General features: G+C 38.2%; 1 protein-coding gene across 1 annotated transcript in view; it reads left to right on the plus strand.

Annotated features, from left to right (window-relative positions):
* The window catches only part of CUL5 (cullin 5), a 104,594-nt gene that overhangs the window by 39,501 nt on the left and 44,272 nt on the right, over positions 1–20,821 (plus strand). Inside the window, 5 exon segments of the mRNA XM_008020745.3 lie at positions 2,532–2,631; positions 6,061–6,237; positions 8,212–8,353; positions 10,203–10,348; positions 10,431–10,511. Coding sequence (XP_008018936.1) covers positions 2,532–2,631; positions 6,061–6,237; positions 8,212–8,353; positions 10,203–10,348; positions 10,431–10,511 — 646 coding nt within the window.

Here is a 20,821-nt window from a genome sequence, read left to right on the forward strand (position 1 = left end):
GCAACAAGAGCGAAACTCCATCTCTAAATAAATAAATAAATAAATAAATAAATAGTATCTGGCACATAATAAGTAGTCAGGTGTTACCTTTTATATTGTTATTTAACAAATATTTGTGTGCTTATAGCATCCTAGGCACTGGACCAGATACCATTATCAAGCTGAATTGAACAAGTGAAAAAAGCATTCAAAGTAATATGGAGACAAAACTTTGGGCTCTAATAATGTCTCTAAAAATTGGAATATAGGCCAAGCCCAGTGGCTCATGCCTATATCCTGGCCCTTTGGGAGGCTGAGGTGGCAGGATTGTTTGAGTTCAGGAGTTCGTGGTCAGTCCAGACAACGTTGGGAGACCGTGTCTCTACAAAAAATAAAAAATTAGCCAGGCATGGTGGCACACACCTGTGGTCCCGGCTGGTTGGGAGGCTGAGGCAGGGTTGAGCCCAGGAGGTTGAGGCTGCAGTGAGCTGTGTTCATGCTACTACACCTCAGACTGGGCAACAGAGTGAGACACTTTCAAAAAAAAGAAAAGAACAGAATAGTTAGAATATAAAACAATTTGATTATTGACATGTTATAATTCTGGAGATGTTTTATTTGGATTTCTTTGACTTTTTTTTATAGTAGAGTCTCCATTATGAATTGAATGAATCAGTGGGGAACATTTTTTGAATGAATGATTCTTCAGTGTGACCCTGTCCTTTTGTTGTAAGTTTCTCTGATTTACAGCTTGGTAATTTCACTTACAACTTGGTAATTTTTTTACTTTTTAAAAAAAAATTTTTTTTTTCCTGACCTCCTGGCTAACCCGGTGAAACCCCGTCTCTACTAAAAAATACAAAAATCTAGCCGGGCGAGGTGGCGGGCGCCTGTAGTCCCAGCTACTCGGGAGGCTGAGGCAGGAGAATGGCGTGAACCCGGGAGGCGGAGCTTGCAGTGAGCTGAGATCCGGCCACTGCACTCCAGCCTGGGCGACAGAGTGAAACTCCGCCTCAAAAAAAAAAAAAAAAAAAAAAAAAAAAAAAATTTTTTTTTTTTTTTTTGTGACACAGTTACGCTCTGTCGCCCAGGCTGGAGTTCAGTGGTGCCATCTTGGCTCACTGCAACCTCTGCCTCCCGGGTTCAAGTGATTCTCATGCCTCAGCCTCCCAAGTAGCTGGGATTACAGGTGTGCACCACCATGCCTGGCTAATTTTTGTATTATTAGTAGAGATGGGGGTTTCACCATGTTGGCCAGGCTGGTCTTGAGCTCCTGACCTCAAGTGATCTGCCCACCTCAGCCTCCCCAAGTGCTTGGATTACAGGCTGAGCCACCACACCTGGCCTACAACTAGGTAATGAGAAATTAATTTTCTGAACATGCTGTACTAGTATTAAATATATTTCTATAATGAAGGACCTTTTTGTAAACTATGTCAGCTTTGTAAGTTCTGAGTTTTTGTATTTCAGTTTATGGTAACTTTTGTTTTTGTTTTTTTGTTTAAAGGAGAAACAGTAATTGATGTGTAAATGGGTAATACATGGGGAAGCTAGGAGATTTGCTTTATTGTGATTTAAGTGACTAATACTTTTAAAAAGACAAAATAGGCCCACAATCCCACCATTTTGGGAGGCTGAGGCAGGAGAATTGCTTGAGGATTTGAGTTCAAGCCCAGACTGGGCAACATAGCAAAACCCCATCTCTATCAAAAATTAGAAAAACTAGACAGGTGCGTGCTTGTAATCCCAGCTACTCAGGAGGCTGAGGCGGGGGGATCCCTTGAGCACAGGAGTTTGAGACTGCAGTGAGCTATGGTTGTGGCACTGCACTCCAGCCTGGGTGACAGAGTATATAACAAGGCTGGGCATGGTGGCTCACACTTTTAATTCCAGCACTTTGGAGACTGAGGCAGGAGGATCCCTTGAAACCAGGAGTTCAAGACCAGCCTGGACAACATAGCAAGACTGTCTCTACAAAAAAATTTTTTAAAAATTCGGCATGGTGGCATGCTCCTGTAGTCCCAGCTTTTGGGAGCCTTAGGTGGGAGGATCTCCTCAACCCAGGAGGTCAAGGCTACAGTGAGCCATGATCGTGCCACTGCATGCTAGCCTGGGCAACAGAGTAAGACCCTGTCTCTAAAAAATAAAAATTAAATAAATTTTTAAAATAATTGAAGTAAAAGGACAAAATAGTATACAACTATTGTGTTAAAGAATTAAAAGGATTTGTAGTTGTTTTTGCACAGGAAAATATTACTAGCAGTTAACTTTGGGCAGTGGCATTGGGAGATGGAGACATGCTTTCATAACTAAATTTTATGTGGTAAGTAGCAGAGAATTAAAGAGGAAAACAATGGCAAAAGAAAATAAAAATAGAAACAAGTGTATATATGAGGCAATTTACAAGCGTGCTTGGTTTATATGAATGAATTCAGACAGTATTAGCTTGGTTCTAATATGGTCCGTGGAAACTGTACTGAAATAGAATTTAAGATGTTTTGTTCAGTTGTTGTTTCGTCATTAATGTTTGTTTACTTACTTTATATTCACAGGGATGTGCATGCAGTCTGTCTTTGGGATGATAAAGGCCCAGCAAAAATTCATCAGGCTTTAAAAGAAGATATTCTTGAGTTTATTAAGCAAGCACAGGCGGTAAGTTCTACGTGCTTATTTTAGACTTGTTTTAAAACTTCTCAGATAATATCATATTTTATAATTTTGGAAGTAGAACTTCTTGAAGTAATTTAAAAATATTGCATTGACTTTTGACACATTTGTTAAATAAATTTATTAAAGAAATGATCGTCATTAGTTGGATTATTTTTTTCCCACAGTGATACTTCTGTCAAGAGAATACATATTATATTTAATTAAAAGATGCTATAGCGAATTCAATTTTTTATTTTTTTAGAAGTCCCCACCATCATTATTTTTTGGCTACACATCAGTCCACACAAATCTGTTTTTTTCCTCTCATTACTAATACCTCTTCTCGAGTTGACAGTAATTTCAATTCCAGATCCTTCTCCAGTTGTAAATTCTTTAGACGGTCCTTTGTATTGCTAGTGCTGAGGCAAAATTCGGCACTCTTGTATTGCTATTATGTATAAATGGCTAATAATATCAAAAGGAAGACAAAGCTCATTTAGGCATTAGATCAGTTATTCAAGAGTTAGTTTTTTTTTGTTGTTTTTTTTTTTTGACACCTTGTAATGTTTCAAATCAGCCACAGTCTTTCTTATGAATAAATCCCTTACCTTTTTGAGGAGGACCCTAAGGACGTGAGATTATTTTCCTTTCTATAACATGAGGTGTGGGGCAGGGCACAGTAGCTCAGGACTGTAATCCCAGCACTTTGGGAGGCTGAGGCAGGGAAACTGCTTGAGTTGAAGAGTTTGAGACCAGCCTGGGAAACGTAGTGAGACCTCGTCTCTATACAAAATAAAAAATTACCCAAGCGTGATGATGCACACCTGTGGTTGCAGCCACTCTGGAGGCTGAGGCAGGAGAATTGTGTGAGCCCAGAAGGTTGAGGCTGAAAAAGAAAAAAAAAAAGTCTGATCTGATGGCTAGAAGTCCAGGCTAGAATTTCTTATTCTTTAGTTGGATCATTCCATTAATGTCTTGTACAACATTAGTAAAAGTTGTTTGTTAAATCGTGTTATTAAATACTAAAAGGTGCTTAGCAGTTGAAAATTAAAAATGAGTTTTTTCTATATATGACTTAAGATATTTGAAATCAAGTATATGATTGGCATATATTTTAATTTTGCTAGTAGCTACTACCATGATGGAGTAAGACTAATGTATTGGATATTACTTAAGAAATTAAGTGTTTTATTGATAATTTCTTGACAAATTTTTTAAATTGTAGTTTTATAGGAAGTTACCTTTTAATGAAAATAAATTCTATTTTCAAGCACTTAGAAATTTAAATGTTTCAGTGTCACAATTTAAAACTATTTTCTTAGAACTAATTTAGAGATACAGTTTCTACTTGCATTGGGAAATGTACAATGTTTTCTTTTTATTACTTGATAAAGATAAATTATGTTTATTTCAGATTGATAGAGCTTTATTCTTCAGTGTCTGGAAATAAACTTATAAAGAATTACCTTAGATGTTATTAACAGATGTTAAAAAATATACTGAACACTGGCAAAAAAAAGTAGGGAAGGGTTTCACTGTAACATGACTGAATAAAGTCTGGAAATGTAGACATCAGCAAGAATCCAAGAATGGGATTTAGCACCACTGATTCTGAGCAGTTAATAGGAATAGCAATGCCAGACATGGGTCTTAAAAAGACCCATCTTAAAGAGATTTTTAAATGCTTAAGAATTTTTTTTTTTAATTGTGAATCATTTTACTAGGTAATCTTCAATTGAACGTACCTTGTTAGGAAGGACCAGATCTCCAAATGATTGAAAGGCAATATTCATTGAAATGTTTATAACATTTTTTAAAGAACAACAAAAAAAGAAGTAAAAATAATAAACATAGGTGGAGTCTTTTTTTTTTTTTTTAACCTAGATTAATACAACTGTTTTATTTGTTCACAATTCTGTGGCTTAGCAATTTGGGCTGGTCTGAGCTGGTTTTGTCTAAGCTTATTAATGCAGCAGCAGTGAGTTGTTGGACAAGGTGGTCTAAGAAAGCATTGAAACACATACATGGTTTTTGGTGCAGCTTTCTCTTCCCTCTGTAGTTTCTCATTCTCAAGGAAACCAGCCTTTGAGATGAAAGTAGAGTCTACAATACCTGTTCACGAATAGGCTGAGAAATCTCACAGTGTTACATTGGTGGTGTTCTCTTGGTCAAAGTAAATCACAGGACCAGCCCAAACTCTTAATAGTGGAGAAATAGACTCCACCACCCTTTTTTTTTTTTTTTTTGAGATGGATTCTCGTTCTGTCGCCTAGCGCGATCTCGGCTCACTACAACCTCCGCCTCCCGGATTCAAGTGATTCTCCCGCCTCAGCCTCCCAAGCAGCTGAGATTACAGGTGCATGCTGCCATGTCTGGCTAATTTTTGTATTTCTAGTAGAGACAGGATTTCACCATGTTGGTCAGGCTGGTCTCGAACTCATGACCTCGTAATCTACCTGCCTCAGCCTCCCAAAGTGCTGGGATTACAGGCATGAGCCACTGTACCTGGCGTGACTCCACCACCTTTTAAAAAATTGAGATATAATTAACATACCATAAAATTTACTCTCTTAAAGGATATGATTCAGTGAGTTGTAGTATATTTCATAAAGTTGTGCAACCACCACCCAGTAATCCCAGAATATTTTCATCACCCTAAAAAGAAATCCTATACCTATGAACAGTCACTCCCTTCTCCCAACCCACTAAATCACTGATCTGTTGTCCCTATGGATATGTCTATATTTGACATTTTCTATAATTGGAATAATAATGTATGGCCTTTTGTGACTAGTTTCTTTCACAATATTTGTTTCTCTTTATGGCCGAATAGTATCTGTTGTTTGGATATACCATGTATTGTGGGTGTTTTTGGTTTCTTTTTCCATTCGTTTAGTTTTTTTTTTTTCTTTTTGAGACAGGGTATTGTTCTGTCGCCCGGGCCAGAGTGCAGTGGCAAAATCACAGCTTGCCGTAGCCTCTGAAGCAATCCTCAACCTCCTAAGTAGCTGGGACCACAGGCACGCACCACCACATCCAGCTAATTTTTTGTTTTATTTGTGGAGATGAGGTCTTGCTGTGTTGCCCAGGTTGGTCTCAAATTCCTGAGCTCAAGCAATCCTCCTGCCTCAGCCTCCCAAAGTGCTGGGACTACAGGTATGAGCCACCATGCCTGGCCCCTATATTGTTTATCCATATTTCAGCTAGTGGATATTTGGGTTGTTTCCACTTTTTATCTATTTTGAATAATGCCGCTATGAACATTCGTATACAAGTTTTTTTTGTGAACATGTTTTAATTTCTTTTGGATATAAGAGCTTGTACAATAATTTAAAAATTATGTACAATTTAAATTTTGGCATGGATATGTTTTGTTCTTAATTTTTCAAAGCAACTGCATTTATTTCAAATTGGTACATCTCTTTTTTTCAGCGAGTACTGAGCCATCAAGATGATACGGCTTTGCTAAAAGCATATATTGTTGAATGGAGAAAGTTCTTTACACAATGTGATATTTTACCAAAACCTTTTTGTCAACTAGAGATTACTTTAATGGGTAAACAGGGCAGCAATAAAAAATCAAATGTGGAAGACAGTATTGTTCGAAAGGTAAGACTGTTTTTCGCATTGTTTTCCTAATATTCTTCAGAAAGAGGGTGATTTGGAAGCATTTGAAAGTAATTTAAACTTTTAAGTGGGTTTTTCTACTTCACATGTAAATTGCTTTTCAGCTCTTATTAGATTTTATTGAATAATACTCTTATTTATGTCTTTAGCTTCAATCTTCTTTCATCTTTTTATGTGGTCTTAAGCTATAGATCTGTGTCTTCAACCATTATCTCCTTTACTTTTCCTTTTTACTTTCTCCTTTTCCTGGTATTATCTTCAGTATTTTATGTCTCTATTCTTTTTTTATACTCTTTTTTTTTTTTTTAAGAACTGGAGCATCACTCTGTCGCCTAGGTTGGAGTGTGCAGTGGTGCAATCTCTGCTCACTGCAGCCTCCACCTCCCGGGTTCAAGCAGTTCTCCTGCCTCAGCCTCATGAGTAGCTGGGACTACAGGCATGCGCCACCACACCCGGCTATTTTTTGTATTTTTAGTAGAGACCTGGTTTCACCATGTTGGCCAGGCTGGTCTCGAACTCCTGCCCTCAGGTGATCCGCCTGTCTCGGCCTCCAAAACTGTTGGAATTACAGGCATGAGCCACCACACCCAGCCTATACTCTTACTAGAAATTAAATTACTTTCTCCTCTCTCAAAAATTTCCTTTTATTAGGTTACCTTCTGATGTCTTTATATTTAATTGTGGCTAAACTGCTATCTTTATAATTTCCCTTTTACTTAATTCTTCTATTATAAGTTCAATGTGTACTGTGCCTATTTTCTATTCAAAATTTGTGTCAAGTAACCAGTCATGATTTAATGGAAAGAACTCAGTGCTGAATATGAAGGGTCCTAGGTTTTCCTTTCAACTCTTCAAACTCTGTCCTCATTTTCCATGTATCTTTCCACTTGTAAGAATCAAATGGAACCATAGATTTGAAAAGTAAAAAATGCCATTTGAACTTTAGTCAATTTGCTGTTTGCTGTGATGGTTATAGTAACACACTCCGGCATTACAATAGTGTAACCTGGGCATTGTTGCCCCATCCCAGCCTTAAAATTTGCTCTGATGTTGACAGGGATTCTGTAAATTTAGATACCCAGTGGTTCTTCAGTGATAGAAATCACTGCAATATGGGAAATTAGTGCCAAGAAAAAAATAAAAGTGAAAAACACTTCTGGCTGCTATTTAATTTGTAGTCTCATAATCTTGTCCTCTTTTTTTGGCCATTCTCTGTTGGTTGTGGGAAGTTTTGACATTCTCTATTGGTTGTGGGAAGCAGCATTCACTTAGTGATTAAGTGTATCAATTCTGGGACCACAGTTTTTGGATTCACATCTCAGTGTTGCCACTGATGAGATGCATAAATGTGGAAAGTTAGCTTTGCTATCTGTACCCCAAGTTTCTCATATCTAAAGGGGGGATAATCATAGTACCTATATCAAGATTATGAGGATTAAATGAGTTATATGCGGACAATACAAAGAGCAGTCCCAGGTACAGAATGAGTGTTAGAAAACTGTTAACTCTTGTTGTTATTGTTGTTGTTATTAATGTATCTCCTACATCTACCCTTGTTTACCATTATGCTAAATATACTGCTTCCCTGAAGTATTTGAGTGAATGCAACCTAAGTTATTTTGAGACAGGGTCTTACTCTGTCACCCAGGCTGGAGTGCAGTGGCATGGTCTTGGCTCACTGGGACTACAGGTGTACACCACCACGCCTGGCTATTTTTTTATTTTTTTGTATTTTTTTTATAGAGACAGGAGTTTGCCCTGTTTCCCAGGCTGGTCTCGAACTCATGGACTCCAGTGATCCACCTGCCTCGGCCTCCCAAATTGCTGGGAGTACAGGCATGAGCCACTGCACCTGGCCCAGGCCTATGAATTTGATTGCCTTTTTTAGTGTTTGTACATGATACTTTGTATATTAATAATTGAAAATTACGTTACAATTTTTTCTTGTTTTCCTAGCTTATGCTTGATACATGGAATGAGTCCATCTTTTCAAATATAAAAAACAGACTCCAAGATAGTGCAATGAAGCTGGTACATGCTGAAAGATTGGGAGAAGCTTTCGATTCTCAGCTGGTTATTGGGGTTAGAGAATCGTATGGTATGTTCTAAACTTTTATGATCATAATTTCTGTTTCATGGAAATTGTAGAACAATTACAGAATAGCACAAAGTTGTGTTTATTAGCATACAAAGTTACATCTACTTTTTGTACTAGATTTTTTTTAAGAGTACACAAATGATATTAATTCTGCTTAAAAGTGTATAAAAATTCATATTAATGTGGTTAATATTTTCTTCATGCCATTAATTTCTTGGCAAGTCTTTTTAGTGAAGTAAATTAGATATATAAATTTGAATGTGTAGCTTATAAAAGGTAACTAGTTCATTAAAAGGTTAGGTATTCATGTTTCAGGAAGCAGGTTACTTCCATGAAAAGTAATGAAAAGGAGAGCATGTAGGAGCACATTCCCTCTGACTTCTAATCTGTTTCCTGTTACTTAGAGTATGCCTCTTCCCCATGCTTCATCCTCCTCATGGAGGCCTTTCTTCATTCCCAGACTAAGTTAAATTCTGTCATTTAGTGCTTCACAGTACCTGTGCCTCCTTGGCATAGTACTTTTGTTTAATTGTGTTGTTAGCACTGTGTCTTTAGTGAACATAGAATGCATGGCACAAAATCACTCTAGATAAGTATTTATTGAGTTAATGAACCTATAGAGTTATTTTTGACTGGCTTTTCTTCATTGCCCCCATAATCCTTTAGTTATCAAGCCTTTAGATTTTCATTAGCAGTGCTCCTGAAATTTATTTGTTTTTATTTGAACTGCCACCAGACATTAAACTTTACATGCAGAGTTTTGAAACAGTCCTCTTATAATGATCTTATTGCTGTTGTTTAACCCATATGCTGTTCATAAATGTTTAAGCACTATTTTATTGGTATTTTTTTCTACTTACCCCTTAAGTGCTACACCATGCTTTTTTTTTTTTTTTTTTAAAGAGATGGGGTTTTGCTCTGTTGCCCAAGCTGGAGTGCAGTGACGTGATCATGGCTCATTGAACCTCCACCTCTCAGGCTCAAACAGTCCTCCTATCTCAGCCTCCTGAGTAGCTGGGACTGCAGGCATGTACCCCACACCTGGCTAATGTTTTTCTTTTTTTTTTTTCTTTTTTTGAGACAGAATCTCACTCTGTCACCCAGGTTGAAGTGCAGTGGCATGCTCTCAGCTCACTGCAACCTCCACTTCCCGGGTCCAAGCAGTTTTCATACCTCAGCCTTCAGAATAGCTGAGATTACAGGTGTGTGCCATCACGCCCAGCTAAGTTTTGTATTTTTAGTAGAGACGGGGTTTCACCATAGTGGCCAGGCTGATCTTAAACTCCTGACCTCGAGTAATCTGCCCATCTTGGCCTCCCATAGTGCTGGGATTACAAGTGTGAGCCTTTGTGCACGGCCTTAATTTTTCTGTAGACACATGATTTTACTATGTTGCCCAGGACATCTTCACAACCATTTGTAATTTACCATTCTACCCTACCTTCTATTAACCTTGCAATCCACTTAGACAACCTAGTCATATTTTCTTGTGCTTTTCTGCTTCTGAATATTTACTTACCTTACTAATCTCCATTTATGCAAATTCTAGTTGATTCTTTAAGATTCAGTTTAAATCCCATTGCTTCTGTGAACGTTTCCTTGATTATTCAGTTAGAAGTCAGTCTCTTACCTATTCAAAAATAAAATAGTCTATATTTGTATTATTTATTTGTTACTTTACTGCTTTGTGCTGTCATCATCTTATGGAGAAGGATTTTGTCTTATATAATTATATGTTCTCTTGAGCATTATTACCTTGCACATAGTGAGTCCTCGATATTTATTTCATTATACTCAAAATATTGATTTTAATCATAATTGGAGTAATACTTTATTTTCTGTTTTTCAGTTAACCTTTGTTCTAATCCTGAGGATAAGCTTCAAATTTATAGGGACAATTTTGAGAAGGCATACTTGGATTCAACAGAGAGATTTTATAGAACACAAGCACCCTCGTATTTACAACAAAATGGTGTACAGAATTATATGAAATATGTAAGTTAGAACTTAGCATATGTGATAATTTGAGCAATTCTCTTGATATTCTTAAAATGATTGCTATTTTGCTTCTGGACAGGCAGATGCTAAATTAAAAGAAGAAGAAAAACGAGCACTACGTTATTTAGAAACAAGACGAGAATGTAACTCTGTTGAAGCAGTAAGTAATGTTGTAATTGTACATTTTGTGGGTTTATTTGAAATACAGAAGCATAGGAATGGCAAATAAACAACACAAATAACGTTATTTAACAGCCAACATTGTTTGTTGATTTTAGTTCTTTTTGCCTATGAACCATAGCACAGCTTCATAGGAAGTATCTTATTCAGAACACGTTGTCCTTTGGAGCTGGTATGCAAGATCAAATCTATTTGCCATACCTGTTTTAGAGGTTATTTAATATAATTAACTTTTGGTAAGTTTTCTTTTATTATGTTTTATGGATATCTAAAGTTAACCATTTTTGTGATTTTCATGTTGCAAGTAATATATGCGCCCTTAGAGATACAATTGACTCTCTTTTTTTGTGCCAGTTATGTTCTCTGAAGTGGCTGCAAACACCAAATTAGTGAATAATGAATCATTTATTCCTAGGGGATATTTCTTCTCCTTTTGGGAAGATGTTTCAAACTTCATTTGTCATGAGGTAAAATATTAATTATTATTATTTTTAGAAACAAAGTCTTGCTCTGTTGCCCAGGCTGGAGTGCAGTGGTACAGTTATACCTCACTGTAACTCCTGGGCATAAGGGCCCCACCTGCCTCAGCCTCCTAAGTAGCTGGGACTACAGGCATACGTCACCATGCCTGACTAATATACATATACATGTATATGTGTGTGTGTATATATATATATACTTTATCTTTTTTTTTGAGACAAGGGCTCTTTCTGTCTCTGTTGCCCAGGCTGGAGTGCAGTGGTACAATCTTGGCTCACTGCAACCTCTGCCTTTCAGGCTCAAGCAGTTCTCCTGCCTCAGCCTCCCAAGTGCTGGGACTATGAGCGCATGCCACCATGCCTAATTTTTTTATTTTTAGTAGAGATGGGGTTTCACCATGCTGCCCAGGCTGGTCTTGAACTCCTAAGCTCAGGTGATCCACCGCCTTGGCCTCCCAGAGTGTTGGAATTACAGGCATGAGCGACTGCGCCCGGCCACCTGGCTAATGTGTTTTTCTTTTTTTTTTTTTTTTTTCATCGAGAGCAGGTCTTGCTATGTAGCCCAGGCTGGTTTTGAACTCCTGGCCTCAAGCAATCCTTCCTCCTCAGCCTCCCAAAATGCTGGGATTATGGGCATGAGCCACCATACCTGGCCTCAAAATATTAATAATTTGATGAAAGCATCAGCTTTTTATATTGTTTTATTTACTTTATGTTGTATGATAAAATGCATATTTTAAAAAACAAAAAACTGGTCAGTGATAGTACCATGGTAGGTGTTTTCTTTTACATGGAGGACTGACTTTAGGGTGCTTTAGTATAAGTAAAGTTAGAATCTAGTTGGGACAGTCTTGGAATTGTTGAAACACAACAATAGTATTTCCTCTTGTTCCTTTCAGTCTTTGGAGCCTAGGAACTTGATTTAGATTTGCATTCTCAGGAATAACATTCTAGCTTGCCCATAATCAAATACTTTTCAACTATGAATGGGATTCAAAATTTTTTTTTACTTTTGACTTTTCTTTGGCTTTGTCCATCTTAAGTGGTAGTTGTGTTTATTTTATTCTTTGTTCAGAAATCATGCTGAGTTGGATGTCTTTTCCCTTTGGTTCTTTTAGTTTTTGTTTTGCTTGTCCTTGATTTGCAGTGTGCTTCCTCTTTGAGCGGTTGAAATAGTTTTGATATTGGCAAAAGGAAGGATAATTTGGTGGTTATTTATAGAAGTTCTTTATAGATATGTAAATCCAGGCTTGGGCTACATTCAGAAGGCCAGGAAGGCTATTGACTTTTTTTTGAAAACAGGTGGGCCACAGAGTTGTCCCTTAGGAAGATTAATCTGGTGACAGGAAAGATGGAAGACTGAAATGGGGAAGAGCTGGGAATAAGAAGTAGAAAGCGTTTGCAGTAATTCAGGCAAGGTATTAGGCAGACCAAGCAGAGTTACAGTAGTGGGAATGGAAAAGACAAGGGGAGAGAGAAACTTCTTAGAGGTGGAACGTTGTTCACATGGATGGGGCTACATATCACAGATAATCAAGCCAATAATGTTTCTGAGGTTTCAGCCATGGAGAGCTGTGCTGCTACTGAGAGATTAGGTATAAAAGTAAGTCTTAGTGAGGTAGAAAGGGTGAGTTCATCTTGGAGGATTTGGGTATTTGTTGTAGATTGATGTACCTATAGCACCTGGATGGGGATGTTAGAGTTTTATAAGGTGAAATTGTTCTGATCTCCTACTGCAATTTATATAAGTTGGTTATATCATAGCCACATTAAACTTATGAATTTTCAACTATAAAGGGCCAACTAAAAGAATGAGTCCAGAGTAGCTGGGACTACAGGTGCATGCCACTACAACTGGCTAATTTTTTATTTTTTGAGATTGCATCTCACTGTGTTGCTAAGGCTTCTTTTAAACTCTTGGACTCGAGCAGTTCTCCCACCTCGACCTCCCAGAGTGCTGGGATTACAGGCACGAGCCACGGCACTTGGCAGTAATGGTCAAAAGTTTGAAATGAAATAGGATATTTGCATAGTTTCAAAGTATCTTCCCCAAGATTATTTACTAAAGGAGAAGCCTGAAGATGCCATCTTAATTAAGTGATCAAGGTGAGCATCACCAGTAGTAGGACATGCTGATATACCCCATGATATGATACACTAAGAAGAATACAATATTATTTCTGTTTTTTTCTTGCCAAAAATGTATAATCTTACTGTAATAATGAGGAAAGATTAAACAATTCCAAATTGATTGATAGCCTACAAAATGGCTAATATTCTTTAAGGTGTCAAGACTGTAACAGACTGAAGGATAAAGGAACTGCCACAGATTGGATGAGAGTAGGAGAAATAACTAAATGCAACATGGACTTGTGGATAGGATCCTGGAATAGAAGGACATTAGTGGAAAAACTGGTGAAATGAATAAGAGCTAGAGTTAAATTGATAGTATTGCACCAATACTATTTTCCTGGTTTTGATAGTGGTACTATAGTTATGTAAGATGTTAATGTTGGGAGAAGTGAGGTGCTATTTTGCTGCTAACTTTTCTGTAATCATCAATCAAAGAAGTTGAAAAAGAAGATTGGCTGGGCGCAGTGGCTCACGCCTGTAATCCAATCACTCTGGGAGGCCGAGGCGGGCACATCACCTGGTCAGGAGTTCAAGACCAGCCTGATCAATATGGTGAAACCCTGTCTCTATTAAAAATATAAAAATTAGCTGGGCATGGTGGCGTGCACCTGTAATCCCGGCTACTCAGGAGGCTGAGGCAGGAGAATCTCTTGAACCTGGGAGGCAGAGGTTGCAGTGAGCCGAGATTGCGCCACTGTACTCCAGCCTGGGCGACAGAGCGAGACTCTGTCTCAAAAAAAAAAAAAAAAAAAAGAATATTATGAAGAGTGCCTTTTTTTTTTTTTTTTGAAACATAGCCTTGATGTGTCACCCAGGCTACAGTGCAGAGGCGTAATCTCTGCTCACTGCAACCTCTGCCTCCGGGGTTCATGTGATTCTCATGCCTTAGCCTCCTGAGTAGCTGGGACTACAGGTGCTCACCACCATGCCCGGCTAATTTTTTGTATTTTTAGTAGAGACAAGGTTTCACCATGTTAGCCAGAATGGTCTCGATCTCCTGACTTCGTGATCCACCCACCTCTGCCTCCCAAAGTGCTGGGATTACAGGTGTGAACCACCACACCTGGCCAAAAGTGATTTTTTTTTTTTAAATGAAGTAAGAGTAATGCTATAGAGTGTATTGGTGGTGGTAATGCTTCTGCTGCTGCTTTTACTTTATGGAATATGGTCAGAAAAGGTCTCTTTGAGGGAATGATACTGGAGTTAAGACCTGAATGATAGGGAACTAGCCTTGTGAAGATCTGAGACAAAAGCATTTCAGGCCGAAGGAAGAGCAAGTGTAAAAGCTTTGAAAGGGGAAGGAGCTTAACATATTTTAGGAACAGAAAAAGGTTAGTGTGGCTAGAGCATCACAGGTGAGGGATGGAGAGTGATGCAAGATAAGGATAGACAAGAAAGCAGAGTTCAGTGCAATCAGAAGCCAATCAAAGATTTTAAGCAGAGAACTTATTTGATTTCCATATTACAAAATAGCGTTTGGTCTGCAGTATGGTATTTAACAATCTAGATGAGAGGTATTGGTGGCAGTAGAGATGGATATATAAGAAGATGGATTCAAAGTATATTTGGGAGGTATATCTAATAGGTTGTTCCTGTTTTATAAACGAGGAAACAAATTCAGAAATGTACAGAAGGTTGCCCTCACACAGATAGGAAATGGTGAAGCTGGGTTTCAATTTTAAGTCTAATCTAGATCCTGAGTTCTTAAAGATACTATTAAGCACTTCAGAATATATAAAGAAGAGACATACAGTTTGGTAAATTATTTGGGTATATGTATTGCACATATATGTATATAATTAGCACTCTTGGTTGCAAGGGACAAAACCCATCTCAAAAAAAACAGGTGGATCTATGGGTTCATGTAAAATTCTTTGTGGACAATGCTAGGGTAAGACTAAAAGGAAGTAAATGTGGATTCAGAAACTCGTGACTCTGCGAGAACTTTCTAGGTATGTGATGTGATACCATAAATATGATATATTTGGAGAAATTTTTCTTCTGGTCTGCTTTATTATCACTTAGAGTTGATAGGCATTTGCTTGAAGTGGAGACCATGAGAGCTGCCAGCTTATCCTTCCAGTTTGTGACCTAAGAGGTGATAAGAGTCTTCCTCCACTGGTTTTAATTGACCCTATTTTAATTGGTCCAGCTTGGATCAAGGGCCCAAACTTGGATCAACTGCTGTGTGTTTCTTTGCACATGTGTGTAAGCATGTTTAAGTGCCAAAATACATGTATGTTGTAGTATGCATAATATAGTAGTACTCATCCAGAGGACAGCCGTTTCAGAAATTTTAACTATTTGCAATTCAGGGGAGAAATCTAGAAAGTAAATTAGGCTGTGCATGGGGGCTCACGCCTGTAATCCCAGCACTTTGGGAGGCTGAAGTGGGTGGATCACAAGGTCAGGAGTTTGAGACCAGTCTGGTCAACATGGTGAAACCCTGTCTTTACTTAAAAAAAAAAAAAAAAAAATTAGTTGGGCCTGGTGGCATGCACCTGTAATCCCAGCTACTCAGGAGGCTGAAGCAGGAGAATTCTTTGAATCCAGGAGGCAGAGGTTGCAGTGAGCCGAGATCATGCCACTGCACTCCAGCCTGCGTGACAGAGCAAGACTCGGTCTCAAAAAAAAAAAAAAATTAAATTAGTCCAAGAGCTCTGAGCGGTTAAGTGTTGCATTAGATGTCTGAAGCCCTACTCTTACAGTTTTATTTTTACTTATAGGAGAGCCACTTAGACCCTACTTAGATCTGATTTTACATACAATTCTAATAAGCTTGATTATCACTGGGTGGGCCTATAGCAGATGAACAGGAATGTATTAGTAAAACAAGGTAATAGGCTTCCAAGCTGTGCTGCTGACCAGGCATGTTGACAGCAAAAAATAACACAACCATAAGAAAAGAGCAAGAAAAAAAAATTGAGCCAAAATGCCTTTTTTGTTTTAAGAGACAGAGCCTCGCTATGTTGCCCAGGCTGGAGTGCAGTGGCTATTCACAGGTTTGATCAGAGTGCACTGCATCCTCGAATTCCTGGCCTTCAGTAATCTTCCTACCTCAGCCTCCTGAGTTGCTGGGGCTATAGGCGCATGCAACCACACCCAGCTTTAAGCCAAAATGACTTAAAATTTGTGTTTGGTTTGTAGGTGATAGTCCTGCATACCTTAGTATTTCCTGGGGAAATTCAGGTAGTATTTACTACATGCCCACAGTGTGTAAGGCAGTATGCTAGTTGGGGATAATAAGATAGACTTAGTCCCTATCCTCAGGATGACACTAGAATAAAATGGATTGTTTATACAATAGAGGAATAGAAAAGTGAATTGGTAGTGTAAGTCTTGATCACTTCAGAATGACCAGGGCACCGATAGGGTGGGAGTGTATTACAGTGGTTAGGGTCATACATATTGGTATTAGATGAAAATTGGAATCCCACAGATGTTATTTTACCAGCTGTCTGCATTTTGTCGAGTTATTCATCCTTTGTAGTCTCTTTTCCTAACTATAAAATGGAATAGGCCGGGCGCGGTGGCTCATGCCTGCAATCTCAGCACTTAAGGAGGCCGAGATGGGTGGATCATGAGGTCAGGAGTTCGAGACCAGTCTGGCCAACATGGTGAAACCCTGTCTCTACTAAAAAAAAATACAAAAAAATTAGTTGGGCGTGGTGACATGCATCTATAATCTTAGCTACTCAGGAGGCTGAGGCAGGAGAATCGCTTGAACCCAGGAGGTGGAGGTTGCAGTGAGGAGAGATCACGCCATAGCACTCCAGTCTGGGCGACAGAGCGAGCCTCCGTCTAAAAAAAAAAAAAAATTGAATAATACCCTTTTGTATTAGCAGAATTAAATGAAATATGATATATTAAGCATTTAAGCACTGTGTCTGGCATGATAGCTTTTACTGTTAGGCACTGGTTCAGAGAAAACTACTTACTAATTCTAAGACAAGTAAAAACTGTTTTACCATCTGTGCAAAACTGATTTAAAAAGCCGAGTAGATAACTAGGTCACAGGTTACAAATTATTAACATTAAAATAAGCACTTATTAACCTTCAGTATTTCGGTATGTCAGGCATAGTATCCTCTCCACAGAGGAGGTCAAAAATTTAAAAAAAATTAGGCTTGGTGTTCAAAAAGGCAAGGTGATCCAGACTTTTGTAGTGCCACTAATCGTAATAGTACAGAAAGAATCTTAGTCAAACTAGAAAGGCCAGGAAATTAGTGATTGAATACATTACAGATATCCTTGTATGGTTAAGGGCCTGGTAATGATAGAGTAGAATCATAAAGTGGGGGAGCTCAAGATAATTTTTATTTCAACTCTTACTTCATAGCTGAGGCAAAGCAAACTATTCCTTATACAGAGCTATATAACTAATGAAAATCAGAAATGCTTTTTTTTAAAATGAAATTTCAACGAGGTAGAAATAATTATGCAAATTGAATACCACTAAAAGAAGAATCTGGCTGGGCGCGGTGGCCCACGCCTGTAATCCCAGCATTTTGGGAGGCCGAGGCAGGTGGATCACCTGAGGTCAGGAGTTCGAGACCAGCCCGGCTAACATGGTGAAGCCCCGTTTCTACTAAAAATACAGAAAATTAGCCGGGCGTGGTGGCGCGTGCCTGTATTCCCAGCTACTTGGGAGGCTGAGGCAGGAGAATCGCTTGAACCTGGGAGGCGGAGGTTGCAGTGAGATGGCGCCATTGCACTCCAGCTTGGGCAACAAGAGCGAAACTGTCTCAAAAAAAAAAAGAAGAAGAAGAATCTACCACGTCTCGTAGCCTACCTGTCTCACCTTTCATCTTCCAGACCTGTGAATTCATTCATTCAACATGTACTTATTGGAGTGCCTGCTGTGTTTTATGGCAGGCATTATTTTTGAAGAGTTTATAGTCTTGCTATAGAGGAGGTTAAAACATCAAGCACATTGATAGTTAAAGTGTTTCACCTTGCAGACCTCTGGGGAGAGATTGCTATGGATTTAGAAGTTGTGCTCATCTCAGGCAAACATACAGGAGTTGATGGCATATGGCAAAAAGTTTTTTTCTTCACGGAATCTAGCAAAAGGAGACAGAAAGGGAATACAAGGTGAGAGAGATGGCTTATCACTATACTTTCCATTCAAGATGTATTTTCAAATAACAAGTTATATATTTAGGATCGACTATGTGTATAGTAATTTGGTAAATGGGAAGAAATACAAAAGAGGAATAACATGATTTCTGTCCTCAAGAAACTGACTCTCTTGTTAGGACAAGACTCATTTGAAATAAGGAGAGAATTCTATCTAGCAATCTCCCTTCTTTTTGCCTAGGTAAAATAATTTTCTGAAGGATTTTTTAATATATAGAAATCTATACCATAATTGTTCTCTTTATTTTTAAAAAGAGCTTTGTAATGAAAGTTTTAAAATATTTACACAAGTAGAGAAAATACTATAATGAACCCTACCCCCATACCCAGTCCTCCAGATTCAACAATTACATTATTTTGTCATACTTGTTTTGTTGATCCTTCTTTTTCTTTTTTCCTTTCTTTTCCATTCCTCCCTATTTCCCTCCCCATTTTGCCTCCCTTCCTTCCTGCATTCCTACGTTTAAAAATAAATTTATGATGTTGCTCATTTTTACTCCACTTACATTGTATTAGTCCATTTTCACACTGCTGTAAAGATACTACCTGAGACTGGGTAATTTATAAAGGAAAGAGATTTAGTTGACTCACAGTTCCACATGGCCTGGGAGTCCTCAGGAAACTTAAATCATGGCGGAAGGCGAAGGGGAGGCAGAGCACATCTTACATGGTGGCAGGAGAGAGAGAGAGAGAGTGTGTGTGTGTGCAGGGGAAACTGCCACTTTTAAAACCATCAGATTTTGAGAATTCCCTCTCTGTCACAAGAACAACATGAGGGAAAACCATGCTGATCCAGTCACCTCCCACCAGGTCCCTCTCTCAACATGTGGGGATTACAATTCGAGATGAAATTTGGGTGGGGGTACAGAGCCAAAGCATATTACAATCTATATTGTAACATAACCTATATACACTGTAGTATTACTAACTGGTTCTCTAATGATGACCATTTCATTGTTTATAGTTTATTTCTTATAAATAGTGCTTTCTAGAATATCCTTAAATACCTCTATCTTTTTAACATCCTTGTGTACACATCTTTTCTCACACTTGGCTTCCTCTTGGAATCGAATCTTCTGGAAATTAGATAGCTGAAGTAAAAGTCCCTGAACCTTTTACAAATTGCTACACAATAAATACCAAACTGACTTTTAGGAATGTAGTCCCATCAACTGTGTGCTTGTTTATCTATATCATCACTGATCTGAGTTTTGTCTATTGATTTTTACCAATCTCCTGGTATCATAGATTTTACAATATTTTTTGTGTGCATTTAAAAATTAATGAATATTAAAAATTATAAATATTAAACATTAATTATATGTATAACTATAAATTATAAATACATAAAATTATAAATAATTATTTTATAAATATAAAATAATTTTTTATTTTGTGCATATGTACGTGGTGTATGTAGTTGTATGTATTTATGGGTTACATGAGACATTTTGTTACAGGCATGCAACACATGATAATCACATCAGGGTAAATGGTATCCATCACCTCAAGCATTTATCCTTGTGTTATAGACAGTCCAATTCTTTTAAGTATTTTTAAATGTACAATTAAATTATTTTTTACTAGAGTCACCCTGTTATGTTATCAAATACTATGTTTTATTCATCCGGTTTTTTTTTTTTGAAACAGAGTTTTGCTCTTGTTGCCCACCCAGGCTAGAGTGCTGTGGTGTGATCTCGCCTCACCACAACCTCCGCCTCCCAGGTTCAAGTGATTCTCCTGCCTCAGCCTCCCGAGTAGCTGGGACTGCAGGCATGCACCACAACGCCTGGCTAATTTTGTATTTTTAGTAGAGATGGGGTTTCTCCGTGTTGGTCAGGCTGGTCTCAAACTCCTGACCTCAGGCAATCCACCTGGCTCAGCCTCCCAAGGTGCTGGGATTACAGGTGTGAGCCGCTGCGCCCGACTATTCATTCTGGTTTTTTTTTGTACCCATTAACCATCCCTATTTCCCCACCACCACCTCACTACCCTACCCAGCATCTGGTAACTATCCTTTACTCTCTATCTCCATGACTTCAATTGTTTTAATTTTTAGCTCCCACAAATGAGTGAGATTGTGTGAAATTTGTCTTTCTGTGCCTGGTTTATTTCACCTAACACAGTGTTCTCCAGTTTCACCCGTGTTGTTGCAAATGACAGGATCTCATTCTTTTTTTATGGCTGAGTAGTACTCCATTGTGTTTATTTACATTTTCATTCTCCATTCATTTGTTGATGGACAGTAAGGTTGCTTCCAGATCTTTATTATAAATAGTGCCGCAGTAAACGTGGGAGTGCCCATATCTCTTCCATATGCTCATTTCCTTTCTTTTTGGTATATAGCCAGCAGTGGGATTGCTGGATCATAAGGTAGCTCTGTATTAGTTTTTTGAGGAACCTCCAAACTGCTCCATAGTGCTTGTACTAATTTACATTTCCACCATCATTATACAAGGGTTCCCTTTTTTCCACATCCTCACCAATATTTGTTATCGCCTATCTTATAGATAAAAGCTACTTTAACTGAGATGAGGTC

The sequence above is a fragment of the Chlorocebus sabaeus genome, chromosome 1 (assembly GCF_047675955.1).
Source record: "Chlorocebus sabaeus isolate Y175 chromosome 1, mChlSab1.0.hap1, whole genome shotgun sequence".
Classification (NCBI taxonomy): domain Eukaryota; kingdom Metazoa; phylum Chordata; class Mammalia; order Primates; family Cercopithecidae; genus Chlorocebus; species Chlorocebus sabaeus.